The 18772-nt window shown below is 44.0% G+C and overlaps 1 protein-coding gene across 1 annotated transcript in view; it reads left to right on the forward strand.

Moving 5' to 3' along the window:
* The first annotated feature begins 432 nt into the window (after nucleotides 1-432).
* The window catches only part of rnd2 (Rho family GTPase 2), a 44217-nt gene continuing 25877 nt past the window's right edge, over nucleotides 433-18772 (forward strand). Inside the window, exons 1-2 of the mRNA XM_035771091.2 lie at nucleotides 433-758; nucleotides 1322-1409. Coding sequence (XP_035626984.1) covers nucleotides 657-758; nucleotides 1322-1409 — 190 coding nt within the window. The 5' untranslated portion in view covers nucleotides 433-656. The remainder of the gene's footprint in view (nucleotides 759-1321; nucleotides 1410-18772) is intronic.

Consider the following 18772-nt stretch of genomic DNA (forward strand, 5'->3'; position numbering starts at 1 on the left):
AGCCTACCTCTCCAATGCATAATACAAAAATACTTTCCTTTTCATTTGTTTTGAGAATGTATAAGACACTCCCACTTAACATTAAAATATACGTTAGACCTATAAATCACGTATAAAGGAATTTATCCCCCGTTTTATAAACTGTTCGACCAATTATTAGTCTAGTTTTACAGTTTATAACTATGTAATAAACAGTCAGTACATTCGTTGAAATGTGTATCTCAACACAATCCTCAAAGCTATTAATAAAAGTCATGAGATGTAGCCCAATTATAATATGTGCGCCACTGCGCCACTGTTAGACAAGTAAAGAGACAAGCTATCAAACAAGTAAATGAGCACGGCGTTACGAGGACCAACTCGCTGTCGTTGGGAGCAAGGCGTGGCCAATTAACGAGTTTGGGGGGGCTGCGTGCTGCTGCTGAGTGCTGCTGTTGCGGGCAAGGTGGGTGTAAACAGGCATTGAGAGGATAGCTGGTGTAACCGTGGGAACCGAGGGCTGCACGGGGTGGACAGGGGAGGACACATAGTAGGGCGCGCCACAATCGGGGTATGTACCTGCTGGGTTTTCCTTGAGTTCCAGTCTCACCTTATATCCACATCGGATGGTGAATGAAACCGATCCGCGTCCAGAACAGACACACTGACAGACAAAGATGGAAAGTCAAGGCAGCCGCTGTAAGATCGTGGTGGTCGGAGATACGCAATGTGGTAAAACTGCGCTCCTACATGTTTTTGCGAAGGACTGCTATCCCGAGGTAAGTGTCCTGATATATATATATATATATAGGCTATGAAGTCTTGCGTTATGTCAACACTTGAAAACAGGCAACTGGATCATTTAAGAGTGGCATGTGTACTGTAGGTCATCGCGGTTATGAATGAAGCAAAAAATAAATGTCAAGACGGACACCGAAACCAAATAGAACAACCAGAGCTTCTTTATTCTAATCTTTTAACCCCAATGTCTTGATTTAAATTATGAGCCAGAGGTGTACACGCACCTGCGTTAGATATGTCTAAGAGAGAGAGAGAGAGAGACGGAAACTGAAAGACAGGGAAATAATGTGCATCTTTAAATATAAAATGGTCATTATTATTAGTGATTAAAGAATATAGACTCATATAATGTATTTCGGCGTGTATTCGATTTCCCATTGTCGTTAATATGGTATCGGGGTGTTATTAGCAACTAGACCTATATTGTTTTAATATAGCCTATATATTTGTATGATACATTACATGTACGTAGTTGAACGTCTAACCTACGTTACGCCTATGCTATTAGTGCTTTACTAATCAAGATGCACCCCTTTTCCAGAACTATGTCCCCACCGTTTTTGAAAACTACACGGCCAGTTTTGAAATCGAAAAACAGAGGATTGAGTTGAACATGTGGGACACGTCAGGTAAGACTATTTCTGCTCTCTGCATCTATCTCCTAAAGGCTGATGACAAATCAATCCCTCTGGCTGCTCAGCTTGGCAGTGATGACAGTCCATGTCTGCAACCGTGGGAGGGCTGCTTCAATCATTTTGGGTTTTTCAAGCAGCCACCCCTCTCTGCTGAATTGCTTTGACCATGTCGACTGACTGACTGGCGTACTTTTGCTTGAGGCAACTGCTATTTACGATTGTTTCCTTTGCTGAAAATCTCCAGTGCCACAGCCCTTTCTCTCAGCGCTGCACTCTGTTTACATTCCCCTCTCTGCGGAGCGCTGCCTGTGGCCGGGCTGTTCCCATGCTCTGTCCAGTGGCCAGAAGACTGCTGGGGGGTCGGGGAGGGGCAGGAGCAGGGGCTGAAGCAGTATGGCCGGCCGACTGACTGGCCCACAGAAATGATCTCAACCCATCCATTCTGTTTCAGTTGTGTTTGACTGTGGTTACAGTTGCACTAGCTCTCAATCCACTCCTATCAGTGCCAAATGGCTGCAAATAGTGTTTCTCTGGACGTTAACTGACCTTGTCGATAATGGGTCAGCCAGTGTTTGGTTCCAGATATGGACCCTCTATCTGAGGGGTTTAGAATACAGATGCCCGCCATGGTGGGAAAGCAACTTGGGTTTTCCCCATTGACACCACATCTCCAGACCTGAGAGGGGGTGATTGTGGCCCATCTGTGTGGAATGCCATGCTCTAGTTTCAGCTCTCAGCCCAGGGCCTTCAGGCTGAAGCTGTAAGTGCAGCTTAGAGATCCACTTTCTGGTCAAAACAGTATCTGAAACATCTCTGACTGGCTGAGTGACTGAGAAGCCTGGGTATGTAATTGAACCCCCAGGGGAATCCCCGTCTATTGCCATAAATATTCCTAAACCTAAAAACAACCGATGATGATGATGGGGTATTGCCGTTTTTACACGGTCATAGAGCTGAGAGTGTTTTCTTTTGAGGGGATTTTCTATGTGTGGGAGGGACCTGGTGTTGACCCTGAGAGTAAATCTACTTGAGTCTGTCAGTGAGGGCTGAAGAAGTCTCTGTGGCTGGGAGGAAGGAATCAGTGGGTCAGAAGTATTCCCGGGGGGGTTCTGTAATGGTAGCAGGGTTGTGCTTCTGTCTGTCCATATCTAACCCCTTGATGATGACTGAAAATGGATGATTAGTGTTTATCTTCAGTAAAGAGACAATAACCCCCCCTCTCTCTTTACTCCATCTACCAACATGATATCACCCACCCAGCCTACCAGCCTCAAGCAAGTTACACTCAAGAGTGTGTGTGCTCACATGCCTGCTTATTTACTCCTTGGTTTGTATCAAACACAGATGCTCATGTTTTCACTCCAGATGTAAATGAGTTAACGGATGTTCTCCTATGGTAAAAACACTACTGGAGTAAAAGTCTTAAAATGATTTTGTTTTAAATATACTTAAGTATCAAAAGTAAATGTAATTGCTAAAGGTACATTATTTTCTTTAGGAATGTAGTGCAGTTAAAGTAGAAGTAGAAGTTGTCAAAAATATAAATAGTAAAGCAAAGTACAGATACCCCCAAAAATACTTGAGTAATACTTTCAAGTATTTTTACTGAAGTACTTTACACCACTGTCTAAAACCACCCAACAGCAACTCTGTATAACAATGTACCAGGATCAGCTCAGTTGGTTTCACTCCATCTGCCATCCACCTAGTTAGTGTCGGGTAATAAGATGGAGAGTGCATTAGTAATAACATATCAGTTGAACACAAGAGACTCCCCGTGGTCTCCGAATATCACTGATTCAGTCATTATTGATTAGTCCTTGAGGTGTGTTCTGTTTCAGGAGCTGGAGTCTAGCCTCCTCATTTACACTTTTACAGCCTCTGTGGTCTGATAGGTCTCAGTGGGTTTGGTAGGACGTGTATTGCCATTAACAAGGTCACAGTGCCTATTGTTTTAGTGTGTCAGTAGACCATTGATTAGTTTAGCCTCGGTGATCTGTTGTTCTCCAGACCAGCAGGGTTTCTAGTAATCACAGGATGGAAGATAACAGAGGTGAGGTTGATCTAATTAGGGTCATGACTGTGTCTAGGTACTGTGTGTGTGTGTGTGTGTGTGTGTGTGTGTGTGTGTGTGTGTGTGTGTGTGTGTGTGTGTGTGTGTGTGTGTGTGTGTGTGTGTGTGTGTGTGTGTGTGTGTGTGCGCGCGCGTGTGTGTGTGTGAACCAGTGTCTTCGTGAATAGGATGGTTAATTTAAATAGGCATAAACAGAAACAGGTCCATTATGGCTGTCCAGAACCAGAGGGAAACTGGCAGCTGCTTTGTATTCCCCCTGCATTACGCCACAGACCATCTGGAGGATTAAGTCAATTAGAAACTGATTGAGTGGAATGCAAATGAGAATGTTTGTCTGTGTTTGTGTGTGTGTGTGTATGTATTGTGTGTGTATGTATTGTGGGAGAGGGCATAGTCTGTGTACGCATGTCTGTTTATCTGTCTTTGGCATCTGTGTATTTGTGTATCTAAATAGCAGTAGCGAGGACTTTTATATAAAAAGCCAGCGATGACTGACAAACCGTTGCTCCTTGAGTTCAAATGTCACCATTCCTAACCCCATTCCGAGCTGTGATTGGCCAAGCTAACTGACACTGGGTCACAATAGGTCTGTGCACCAATCAGTGACCAGTACTGGGTGCTCACGGTCACGGGGTATGATGCTCGTCAGCCAGTCTGAGTATTCATCCAGCCAATACTGTCATGCCCCCTGTACTGTGTCTCTTCCCAGTGTGGTGGTGCTGCACCATGGGAACTATCTCATCCAAGTCAGGCCTGGAACATTCTCCCACTCACAGCACAGCAAGGACTGTCCCAGGGAATATCTAAGTCACTCATGACAGTCATTCAGGCTTCTCCCACAGTCCCACACCACATTCACATCTCTGTTTATGCTCTCTGATGGACTATGTCTGATTCCTTGTCTGTTGCGGGTCAGATAATATTATTTCTAATTTCATTAGAGGCATTAGGCAATGTCAAACACCTCTCCAAAGAATTATCCACTTGCCTACTTGACCCTCCACATGTATTATAATGATTATTTTATAACACACAACAGGTGTTTCTGTAATTAGTGGGGTGATATATTTTTGATTTGAGCGATAATGACAAATAGCTGCAAACACCTTGCATCACTCACACAGCCACTACACACACAGACACACACACACACACACACACACACACACACACACACACACACACACACACACACACACACACACACACACACACACACACACACACACACACACACACACACACACACACACACACACACACACACACACACACACACACACACACACACACACACACACACACAGACAGACAGACAGACAGACAGACAGACAGACAGACAGACAGACAGACAGACAGACAGACAGACAGACAGACAGACAGACAGACAGACAGACAGACAGACAGACAGACAGACAGACAGACAGACAGACAGACAGACAGACAGACAGACACACACACACACACACACACACACACACACACACACACACACACACACACACACACACACACACACACACACACACACACACACACACACACACACACACTCCCATCACAGTGACTTTTTAACATTTCTTGTGACTATGTTTTTAGCTTAAAGCCACATTCTCAGTGCAGTGGACCATTAGGGCATCAAGAGCCCTGTATAAACAAGCGTAGTTCACAGGGCCTTCCCTGCCCTAACCCTTTCCACTTGATTCATCTATAATAGCAACTGCATGAGCTACAAACCAAAACAGAGATGAAATAAAACCAACAGCCCCGTCTCCTGTGGCTGGCTGTAGCTGGAGGTCCTTCAGCAGAAACATGAAATGAGCAGCTCGCCTGGGTTGCCATGTTGATTTACAGTTCTAGACAGAGATGAAAGGGGAAGATGACCTCAATGAGGTACTGCATCAGTCAGCCTTTAGTTTGCTCTTCCTCGTCGTGCTGTGATGCTACCCTCATACGTTTTCGTCTTCTCCTTTAACTTCCCCCCCGAAGTTAAATCTTTATTGTCAGTATCCTGAATATCCTATTAGCTGCTGTTGACTAACTCACACATCTGCACTAGTCTACACTTCATGCTAGTCTCCTGACCTGCCTGGGGGTAGAACTGACGAAACTTAAACCTGTTTTTATGATGATTAGCACGTAGCAGGCACACCCGCCGGTTTGGTACAGCCAGGGAGTGTACTGTGTGTCTGTGTGTCTGTCTATGTGTGTGTGTGTTTGTCTGTGTGTCTGTGTGTGTGTTTGTCTGTGTGTCTGTGTGTGTTTGTCTGTGGAAATGAGTGCTATGACCCTTGTTGACTCCCAGAGGAATTATTTTCATGAGATATGAAATCGCGCACGGAGTTACGTTTCAGATGAACTACCCATCCCCCCCTCTCGCCCCAATGTATCTGTTTGAAAAGGCTCTATGATGATTTCCTCCCCCATTACTTTGCCATTGGAATGTCAAACGCTGCATTATGTCTGTTTTAGAACGAGTGTGTCAGTGAAGCACCATTATGGAGAACAGGTGTATTCCTAATACAATAGGGAAGGTGTTGCCCAATAGCCAGACTATATTTAGGACATGAAAATGTACGTCAGGACTACTTAACCCTAACATGTCATCAGAGCACTTCAAACGGAAGTAGTTAGGAGAACACATTGTAAAAGATTCACCCTTAACGCCACCTACGCTTAGTTCCGTGGTCTGAAGAACACTGCCTATATTGTTATACATATCTTATACAACACATTGTAAAATGGTTCGTCTCTTTATGTTTCAACATTCATAAAACAACCCAAAACACCAAAGACCATCACTAATAGTGTTGTATAACGCAAACTACCAAATGACCAATGGATGGTGCATCTGAACAGGAGCTGAACTTAAAAGCTAAACGTGCTACTGCCGTGTCTGTGCATACAGACAGACAGACAGACAGACAGACAGACAGACAGACAGACAGACAGACAGACAGACAGACAGACAGACGGGCAGGCGGACAGAAGGACAGACAGACAGTGTTGGAATGCATGTGGAGCTATTTCTGGACAGGGGGTGGTGATCCGGCTCTCCGTTGAGCCTCTGGCGGGGGTCGGCTCTGTGGGGGGGTTTCATCCGGTCCCTCCCTGTCCTCCCTTGCAGCTCCCCGTCCCTGGCTCCTATTTTGAAGTACCTCATACCCACTGGAGAAGAGCCTCCACAGTGCTGCGTCTCTCTTTTACATATAGACTAGAAGTAATAGCTGTGTTTGTGGTAGTGTTGCAAAAATTCTGGAAACCAAAATACATATTTTTCCGATATCCCGGTTGGAGGATTGATAGATTTCCTGCTTATTCCATACTGATTCCAGGAATAATCCAACTGGGATTTCGGGAACACCTGTGAATTTTGGGAACGTTATTGGAATCTTGCACCCTAACATGTGGTGACTGTGGATGTACAGCATGTGGACATGTACAGTAGATATCCTATTCATAGATACCGTAGCCACCTCACCGCACACTGTTCCACTGAGTGTCTGTGACAGTGTAGCCACCCACAGGTCCAGGCTGCAGGGCTTTATGTCTACCCAGTCAGAGTGGCCACTGGCTGTGTACACGTCTCTGACTCCCCCCCCTAGAGCCTTGGGGTTCTCTTGGTCTGAGTCACTAACACTGTTACGCTCTGACTTCAGCCAGAGAGACAACAGGACCCTGGACAATTGAAAGAGGGAAACGAGGAAGAAAACATGAAGGAAAGAAGTGTCACGATCGTCGTATGGAGTGGACCAAAGCGCAGCGTGGTTAGAATACATTCTTCTTTATTTAATGAAGAACACGAAGAACACTTAAACAAAAACAACAAGACGACCGTGACCTCTATATAAACACTTTGCTAATGTGCAACATAACATAGACAATAACCCACAAAATACCCAAAGCAGATGGCTGCCTAAATATGGTTCCCAATCAGAGACAACGATAAACACCTGCCTGTAATTGAGAACCAATCTAGGCAACCATAGACCTACATAAACACCTAGATGGAAACAACCCCATAAATCTACTAAACCCCTAGACAGTACAAACACCCTAGATGAGACAAAAACACACATACCACCCTCGTCACACCCTGACCTAACCAAAATATATAAAGAAAACAAAGAATACTCAGGTCAGGGCGTGACAAGAAGAGAAAGACAATAGTCTGACATGGCCAGTTTCACGACCAAATTAGTTTAAAAAAAAAATGAACCACGTCCCTTCTCTCTCTCTCTCTCTCTCTCTCTTTGTCTCTCTCTCTCTCTCTCTTTGTCTCTCTCTTTCTCTCTCTCTCTCTCTCTCTCTCTCTCTCTCTCTCTCTCTCTCTCTCTCTCTCTCTCTCTCTCTCTCTTTGTCTCTCTCTCTCTCTCTTTGTCTCTCTCTCTCTCTCTCTCTCTCTCTCTCTCTCTCTCTCTCTCTCTCTTTGTCTCTCTCTCTCTTTGTCTCTCTCTCTCTCTCTCTCTCTCTCTCTCTCTCTCTCTCTCTCTCTCTCTCTCTCTCTCTCTCTCTCTCTCTCTCTCTCTCTCTCTCTCTCTCTCTCTCTCTCTCTCTCTCTCTCATTAGTTTTTACAGCTCTGTTCTGACCTGGAGTCAGCGACAGTGTGTAGGAGAGGAAAGGAAAGGAAAGGAGGAGAGGAGCTATGAGAGGGCCAGTCAGCCTCACTGACAGGAACACACAGCCTATAATTAAACACACAGAATATCCAATTTAAGTCTAACGCACTCGCTCAGACATACGCACGCACGCACTCACAAACACACAGATGTGACTATGCAAACACACAAACACACACACACGCCCGCATACATACTTTTTTGAATAATCTAAAAACACAAAGGAACCACGCATACGGTACACCCAAGGTCATGCTCCTCTCTGGGCTTATTATGTGCCATGTCCTTTTGAGTGGTATACTACACAGCCCCATGGTGAGCCCACTGCCCACCTGCCCCGGTTCCTCTCCCTGTTCCTCTGCCCTCTCACTATCTCCCAGCTCCTTATCTAGACACATAGTGGCTTTTGGGGGATTCCATTCAGACACTATCTCTAATGACATCCTCCCCTCTGATCCCTCTGCTATCTGATGATCTCTGATGATCTCTGTATGACCGTCTGACCTTGGTCACAGACAGACAAAGGTCATACGATACGTCTCTGTCTGTACTGCCTCTCTTAAATATGACTGTAGGCTCACGGGGAGGTGCTAGACACTGAGGCTGAACATACAATCGGCTAAACATATGTCTTTTTGATTGAAGCTTCAGTTTGACAGGGACTCATGCTGAGACCAAAGGTATCACTTACAGATGAGCCTTGCAATGTATACATCAATAATACACATCATTATACTGTACACATCAATAATACACATCAATATACTGTACACGTCAATATCCTGTACATATCAATATACTGTACACATCAATATACTATACACATCACTATACTGTATACATCAATAATACACATCACTATACTGGATACATCAATAATACACATCAATATACTGGATACATCAATAATACACATCAATATACTGTACACATCACTATACTGGATACATCAATAATACACATCACTATACTGTATACATCAATAATACACATCACTATACTGGATACATCAATAATACACATCACTATACTGGATACATCAATAATACACATCAATATACTGTACACATCAATAATACACATCATTATACTGTACACATCAATAATACACATCAATATACTGTACACGTCAATATCCTGTACATATCAATATACTGTACACATCAATATACTATACACATCACTATACTGGATACATCAATAATACACATCACTATACTGGATACATCAATAATACACATCACTATACTGTATACATCAATAATACACATCACTATACTGGATACATCAATAATACACATCAATATACTGTACACATCAATAATACACATCATTATACTGTACACATCACTATACTGGATACATCAATAATACACATCACTATACTGGATACATCAATAATACACATCACTATACTGGATACATCAATAATACACATCAATATACTGTACACATCAATAATACACATCATTATACTGTACACATCACTATACTGGATACATCAATAATACACATCACTATACTGGATACATCAATAATACACATCACTATACTGGATACATCAATAATACACATCACTATACTGGATACATCAATAATACACATCACTATACTGGATACATCAATAATACACATCACTATACTGGATACATCAATAATACACATCACTATACTGGATACATCAATAATACACATCAATATACTGTACACATCAATAATACACATCATTATACTGTACACATCACTATACTGGATACATCAATAATACACATCACTATACTGGATACATCAATAATACACATCAATATACTGTACACATCAATAATACACATAATTATACTGGATACATCAATAATACACATCACTATACTGGATACATCAATAATACACATCAATATACTGTACACATCAATAATACACATCAATATACTATACACATCACTATACTGGATACATCAATAATACACATCACTATACTGGATACATCAATAATACACATCAATATACTGTACACATCAATAATACACATCAATATACTATACACATCACTATACTGGATACATCAATAATACACATCACTATACTGGATACATCAATAATACACATCACTATACTGGATACATCAATAATACACATCACTATACTGTATACATCAATAATACACATCACTATACTGGATACATCAATAATACACATCACTATACTGGATACATCAATAATACACATCACTATACTGGATACATCAATAATACACATCACTATACTGGATACATCAATAATACACATCAATATACTGTACACATCAATAATACACATCAATATACTATACACATCACTATACTGGATACATCAATAATACACATCACTATACTGGATACATCAATAATACACATCACTATACTGGATACATCAATAATACACATCAATATACTGTACACATCAATAATACACATCATTATACTGTACACATCAATAATACACATCAATATACTGTACACATCAATAATACACATCAATATACTATACACATCACTATACTGGATACATCAATAATACACATCACTATACTGGATACATCAATAATACACATCAATATACTGTACACATCAATAATACACATCAATATACTATACACATCACTATACTGGATACATCAATAATACACATCACTATACTGGATACATCAATAATACACATCACTATACTGGATACATCAATAATACACATCACTATACTGGATACATCAATAATACACATCACTATACTGGATACATCAATAATACACATCACTATACTGGATACATCAATAATACACATCACTATACTGGATACATCAATAATACACATCAATATACTGTACACATCAATAATACACATCAATATACTATACACATCACTATACTGGATACATCAATAATACACATCACTATACTGGATACATCAATAATACACATCAATATACTGGATACATCAATAATACACATCAATATACTGTACACATCAATAATACACATCAATATACTGTACACATCAATAATACACATCAATATACTGTACACGTCAATATCCTGTACATATCAATATACTGTACACATCAATAATACACATCAATATACTGTACACATCAATAATACACATCAATATACTGTACACATCAATAATACACATCAATATACTGTACACGTCAATATCCTGTACACATCAATATACTGTACACATCAATAATACACATCATTATACTGTACACATCAATAATACACATCAATATACTGTACACGTCAATATCCTGTACATATCAATATACTGTACACATCAATATACTATACACATCACTATACTGGATACATCAATAATACACATCACTATACTGGATACATCAATAATACACATCACTATACTGTATACATCAATAATACACATCACTATACTGGATACATCAATAATACACATCACTATACTGGATACATCAATAATACACATAACTATACTGGATACATCAATAATACACATCAATATACTGTACACATCAATAATACACATCACTATACTGGATACATCAATAATACACATCACTATACTGTATACATCAATAATACACATCACTATACTGGATACATCAATAATACACATCATTATACTGTATACATCAATAATACACATCACTATACTGGATACATCAATAATACACATCACTATACTGGATACATCAATAATACACATCAATATACTGTACACGTCAATATACACATAAATATACTGTACACATCAATATACACATAAATATACTGTACACATCAATAATATACATCAATATACTGTACACATCAATATACACATCAATATACTATACACATCAATAATACACATCAATATACTGTACACATCAATAATACACATCATTATACTGTACACATCAATAATACACATCACTATACTGGATACATCAATAATACACATCAATATACTGTACACGTCAATATACACATAAATATACTGTACACATCAATATACACATAAATATACTGTACACATCAATAATATACATCAATATACTGTACACATCAATATACACATCAATATACTATACACATCAGTATACTGTATACATCAATAATACACATTATACTGGACACATTAATATCAACGGTCCTTCTGTGGCTCAGTTGGTAGAGCATGGCGCTTGTAACGCCAGGGTAGTGGGTTCGATTCCCGGGACCACCCATACGTAGAATGTATGCACACATGACTGTAAGTCGCTTTGGATAAAAGCGTCAGCTAAATGGCATATATTATTATTATTATTATTATATACTGTATACATCAATATACACATCAATATATTGTACACATCAATATACACATCAGTATACTGTATACTTCAATAATACACATTATACTGTACACATCAATATACTGTATACATCAATATACACATCAATATACTGTATACATCGATATACACATCAATATGCTGTACACATCAATATACTGTATACATCAATAATACACATTATACTGTACACAGCAATATACTGTATACATCAATATACACATCAATATACTGTATACATCAATAATACACATCAATATGCTGTACACATCAATATACTGTATACATCAATATACACATCAATATACTGTATACATCAATAATACACATCGATATACTGTATACATCAATAATACACATCAATATACTGTACACATCAATATACTGTACACATCAATATACACATATGTATACTCTATACTTCAATAATACACATTATACTGTACACATCAATATACTGTATACATCAATAATACACATCAATATGCTGTACACATCAATATACTGTATACATCAATAATACACATCAATATACTGTACACATCAATAATACACATCAATATAATGTATACATCAATGATACACATCAATCTACTGTACACATCAATATACTGTATACATCAATAATACACATCAATATACTGTACACATCAATAATACACATCAATATAATGTATACATCAATAATACACATCAATCTACTATACACATCTGTACACTGTATACATCAATAATACATATCATTATACTGTACACATCAATAATACACATCAATATACTGTATACATCAGTAATACACATCAATATTCACCTCAATCAGACTTTAGAATTGTCCTAGAAGCACCAATTCATTCAATTTAAGAGAGCCTTGATTCTTTTAGAGAGCCTTAATTCTTTTAGAGAGCCTTGATTCTTTTAGAGAGCCTTCCACAAGTCAGGTGCTTGCTTGGCTCAGGGCACAATGAGGCTGGGAAGCAGCTGGGACTGACTGAAGGGGGAGCGGAGTGGGGGGGGGATGGAGAGAATGCTCTCAGAGCTAAGAGAGGATAGTGTTTGTTTCGTGGCTGTGAATAGTGGGAGAAGGGACAGAAGAAGGAGAGGTATACATCTAGATCTGGGACCACCCCTCTGAGCCCAGCCCTCTGGGACCTCCCCTCTGGGTCCAACCCTCTGGGACCACACCTCTGAGCCCAGCCCTCTGGGACCTCCCCTCTGGGTCCAACCCTCTGGGACCTCCCCTCTGGGTCCAACCCTCTGGGACCACACCTCTGAGCCCAGCCCTCTGGGACCTCCCCTCTGGGTCCAACCCTCTGGGACCACACCTCTGAGCCCAGCCCTCTGGGACCTCCCCTCTGGGTCCAACCCTCTGGGACCACCCCTCTGAGCCCAGCCCTCTGGGACCTCCCCTCTGGGTCCAACCCTCTGGGACCACCCCTCTGGGTCCAACCCTCTGGGACCACCCCTCTGAGCCCAGCCCTCTGGGACCTCCCCTCTGGGTCCAACCCTCTGGGACCTCCCCTCTGAGCCCAGCCCTCTGGGACCTCCCCTCTGGGTCCAACCCTCTGGGACCACACCTCTGGGTCCAACCCTCTGGGACCACCCCTCTGAGCCCAGCCCTCTGGGACCACCCCTCTGGGTCCAACCCTCTGGGACCACCGCTCTGGGTCCAACCCTCTGGGACCACCCCTCTGAGCCCAGCCCTTTGGGACCACCCCTCTGGGTTCAACCCTCTGGGACCACCCCTCTGGGTCCAACCCTCTGGGACCACCCCTCTGAGCCCAGCCCTCTGGGACCACCCCTCTGGGTCCAACCCCCTGGGACCACCCCTCTGAGCCCAGCCCTTTGGGACCACCCCTCTGAGCCCAGCCCTCCGGGACCACCCCTCTGAGCCCAGCCCTCTGGGACCTCCCCTCTGAGCCCAGCCCTTTGGGACCACCCCTCTGAGCCCAGCCCTCTGGGACCACCCCTCTGGGTCCAACCCCCTGGGACCACCCCTCTGAGCCCAGCCCTCTGGGACCACCCCTCTGATCCCAGCCCTCTGGGACCACCCCTCTGAGCCCAGCCCTCTGGGTCCAACCCTCTGGGACCACCCCTCTGATCCCAGCCCTCTGGGACCACCCCTCTGGGTCCAACCCTCTGGGACCACCCCTCTGGGTCCAACCCTCTGGGACCACCCCTCTGAGCCCAGCCCTTTGGGACCACCCCTCTGGGTCCAACCCTCTGGGACCACCCCTCTGGGTCCATCCCTCTGGGACCACCCCTCTGAGCCCAGCCCTCTGGGACCACCCCTCTGGGACCACCCCTCTGAGCCCAGCCGTTTGGGACCACCCCTCTGGGTCCAACCCTCTGGGACCACCCCTCTGAGCCCAGCCCTCTGGGACCTCCCTTCTGAGCCCAGCCCTCTGGGACCACCCCTCTGAGCCCAGCCCTCTGGGACCATCCCTCTGGGTTCAACCCTCTGGGACCTCCCCTCTGAGCCCAGCCCTTTGGGACCACCCCTCTGGGTCCAACCCTCTGGGACCACCCCTCTGAGCCCAGCCCTCTGGGACCTCCCTTCTGAGCCCAGCCCTCTGGGACCACCCCTCTGAGCCCAGCCCTCTGGGACCATCCCTCTGGGTTCAACCCTCTGGGACCTCCCCTCTGAGCCCAGCCCTTTGGGACCACCCCTCTGGGTCCAACCCTCTGGGACCACCCCTCTGAGCCCAGCCCTCTGGGACCATCCCTCTGGGTTCAACCCTCTGGGACCACCCCTCTGAGCCCAGCCCTCTTTGACCATCCCTCTGGGTTCAACCCTCTGGGACCTCCCCTCTGAGCCCAGCCCTTTGGGACCACCCCTCTGGGTCCAACCCTCTGGGACCACCCCTCTGAGCCCAGCCCTCTGGGACCTCCCTTCTGAGCCCAGCCCTCTGGGACCACCCCTCTGAGCCCAGCCCTCTGGGACCATCCCTCTGGGTTCAACCCTCTGGGACCACCCCTCTGAGCCCAGCCCTCTGGGACCTCCCTTCTGAGCCCAGCCCTCTGGGACCACCCCTCTGAGCCCAGGCCTTTGGGACCACCCATCTGAGACGTTCACTTACTCACACATACACTGACTGTTTACAAACTGTACTTCACACACGCACTCTATCTCTTTCACAGACACTCACACACATTATTTAGACATTTGCCAGCCAAGAATAAACAGCCAAAGACACAGGCCTATACACAGGGCGTTTATTCTAAGCCTGCCTCTATAACTTGTTGGTCTTCAGTGACCCACAGTAATGTGATCCTCTGCATGATCCTTTGACTCCAGTGCCACAGTGGAGCGTTGTTGATCCCAAATGGAGTCAACTAAAGGGCATTCAGTAACAGTATGGGCTGAAACTAGGATTAGTCTGTTGCTTCTACACCTGCATTGCTTGCTGTTTGGGGTTTTAGGCTGGGTTTCTGTACAGCACTTTGTGACATCGGCTAATGTAAGAAGGGCTTCATAAATAAATTTGATTGATTGATTTGGAGTTTCTGAGTGTCATCCGATTTTCTCAGACTTTCCTGAAACACTTGTTCGTCATCCTCCGCCAGCAGTGAAGGAGTGTTGATCTCCCAGGGTGGCAGGATGTAGCTCCCACAGGGAACTCTGGGACACGGAGTTTCCGGGCCTGTCCCTCCGGGCGGCAAGAGTAGCGGCGGCATAACTTGCCGTGGCTACAGCTTTGATCGCGGCACTGAACAGCACGGTGACTGGCCCTCGCCCTCACCACCGTTTGGCTACCACCACCGCCACCGGATGAAACCCTCTCTCAGTGTACCTGTCTCTTACCCCCAGGGTCCCCTAACCCGCATCCTCTCCCACTTCCCTTCCACAGCCCCCATCATTTATGGATGACTTTATTTAAAAACAGGATCAGATGCTCTCTCTCTCTCTCTCTCTCTCTCTCTCTCTCTCTCTCTCTCTCTCTCTCTCTCTCTCTCTCTCTCTCTCTCTATCACTCTCTTTCTCTGCTGTCTTTGGCGGGAGTGGAAGTGTACTCAAAGGAGAGAGGGAAATTGTGGCCATCATCTCCACTCGAGCCCTCCCTAGGGACCCTACAGAGTGGGCCGAAGATAGATAGTGCTATGATAGGGATGCGCTTGGATGGGGGGGGTAGAAGTGGAGAGGATGTCCGTTTCCTCTCACAAGCTGTCTTTTATGTGACCGTGATAGATGTCTGAACATTCCTATTTCAATTCCTATTTAATATCCAACAGACAGCCGTGGACGGAAATAACCCACTCTTAGTAGTATTCCAACACTCTGATGAATTTCCCTCAGCCCAGGAAAGAAAGAGATGGAAAAGAGATGACTCTCAAAGGATGTGATGCACGGTGTTTTACAGGGGAAAGGGAATCTAAGGAGGTGGATTTTTGATTGTGTGTGAGAGAGAGAAGAGATCGGGGCCTCTTCAGAGATGAATCCATTAGGCCACGGTAATCACGGAGTTACAGGCCGGCTGTCTGTGAAGCTACCGAACACTGGCCACCACCATGCCTGCAGTCTGCAGTATACCTCCCTCCTCCATCCCTCCATGCTTTAGCCGTGTCTCAGCGGTGGATGGTTCTGAGGTGCTGCGAAGGACCAGGGAGGGGGCGGCCTGCCTTACAACCTGTCTCCCCGGGCCCTTTGTCGAATCGAATCAACACAATCTCTTCAGGGAGTGAAACCGGATATTCCCAGGTCTTCTCAATTCCAAAATACCCCCCCCCCCTTCCTTCTCCTCCCTTCCCTGTGGACCCTACTCTGCTATGACATGCCCAGAGCAACAACAGAGAAGTGATCTCAAGACGTGACGTGAAGCTGGGTGTTGGAAAGGGGATGTTAGAGTCAGCGTGGTTGGCGTTACGAGGCCTAAGTGGTGGAGGTGGGGAAACGCACAGCCTTTTGTTCTCCTGGCTGTCTTTCAATGCCCCTTGTCTGTTCGAATGGTGTTATTTGGTGTAACTGCTTCGTTGTGACTCATCGTTCCTCATCATTCCTCGTGTGAGGGAGGCTATGCTTGAGCAAACCCAGACAAAGCGTGTTTATTTAAAAAATGTTTTGATTTATTTCACCTTTATTTAACCAGGTCGGCCAGTTGAGAACAAGTTCTCCTTTACAACTGCGACCTGGCCAAGATAAAGCAAAGCATTGCGACAAGAACAACAACACAGAGTTACACATAAACAAACGTACAGTCATTTAACACAAAAGAAAAGAAAATTGGAAAAATCTATGTACAGTGTATGCAAATGTAGAAGGGTAGGGAGGTAGGCAATAAATAGGCCATAGAGGTGAAAATAATTACAATTTAGCATTAATACTGGAGTGACACTGGGGTGCAAAAGAGCAAGAGGATAAGTAACAATATGGGGATGAGGTAGTTGGGTGTGCTATTTACAGTTTGGCTGTGTACAGGGACTGTGATCATCGGTAAGCTGCTCTGACAGCTGATGCTTAAAGTTAGTGAGGGAGATAGAAGACCCCAGCTTCAGAGATTTTTGCAATTCATTCCAGTCATTGACAGCAGAGAACTGGAAGGAAAGGCGGCCAAAGGAAGTGTTGGCTTTGGGGATGACCAGTGCAATGTACTTTCTGGAGCGCATGCTACGGGTGGGTGTTACTATGGTGACCAGTGAGCTGAGATAAGGCGGGGCTTTACCTAGCAAAGACTTATAGATGACCTGGAGCCAGTGGGTTTGGTGATGGATATGTAGTGAAGGCCAGCCAACGAGAGCATACAGGTCGCAGTGGTGGGTAGCTTTGGGATAAAACGGATGGCACTGTGATAGACTACATCCAGTTTGCTGAGTAGAGTGTTAGGAGCTATTTTTATTTTGTAAATGACATCAGACAATACAAGCACACCTTCCCAGACCACAGACTGGGGAGGTGTGCTTGTATTGTACATAGCCAATCAATCATGGATGCATATTCTGTCTAACAAAGACCTGGACCTAATAAAGCCTTAAGTACTGTATGGCAAACAGAACTCAAATAATTGGTTACATCATAAACAAGGAATACACATTAGTTCATTGGGAAACATTGGTTCCTCAGTTGGACACTAACTGGGGAGGAAAGACAGAGAGAGAGAGAGAGAGATGGGAGAAGTGAGAGAAAAACAGCAATAGAAGGAAGAAGATTGAAGGTTTCCGCCAGGGAGAATCATGTCATATACAGAGAGCCATAGTGATGCAGAGAGCCATAGTGATACAGAGAGCCATAGTGAGACAGAGAGCCATAGTGATACAGAGAGCCATAGTGAGACAGAGAGCCATAGTGATACAGAGAGCCATAGTGATACAGAGAGCCATAGTGATACAGAGAGCCATAGT

Source organism: Oncorhynchus keta, chromosome 5 (genome assembly GCF_023373465.1).
Source record: "Oncorhynchus keta strain PuntledgeMale-10-30-2019 chromosome 5, Oket_V2, whole genome shotgun sequence".
Taxonomy (NCBI): domain Eukaryota; kingdom Metazoa; phylum Chordata; class Actinopteri; order Salmoniformes; family Salmonidae; genus Oncorhynchus; species Oncorhynchus keta.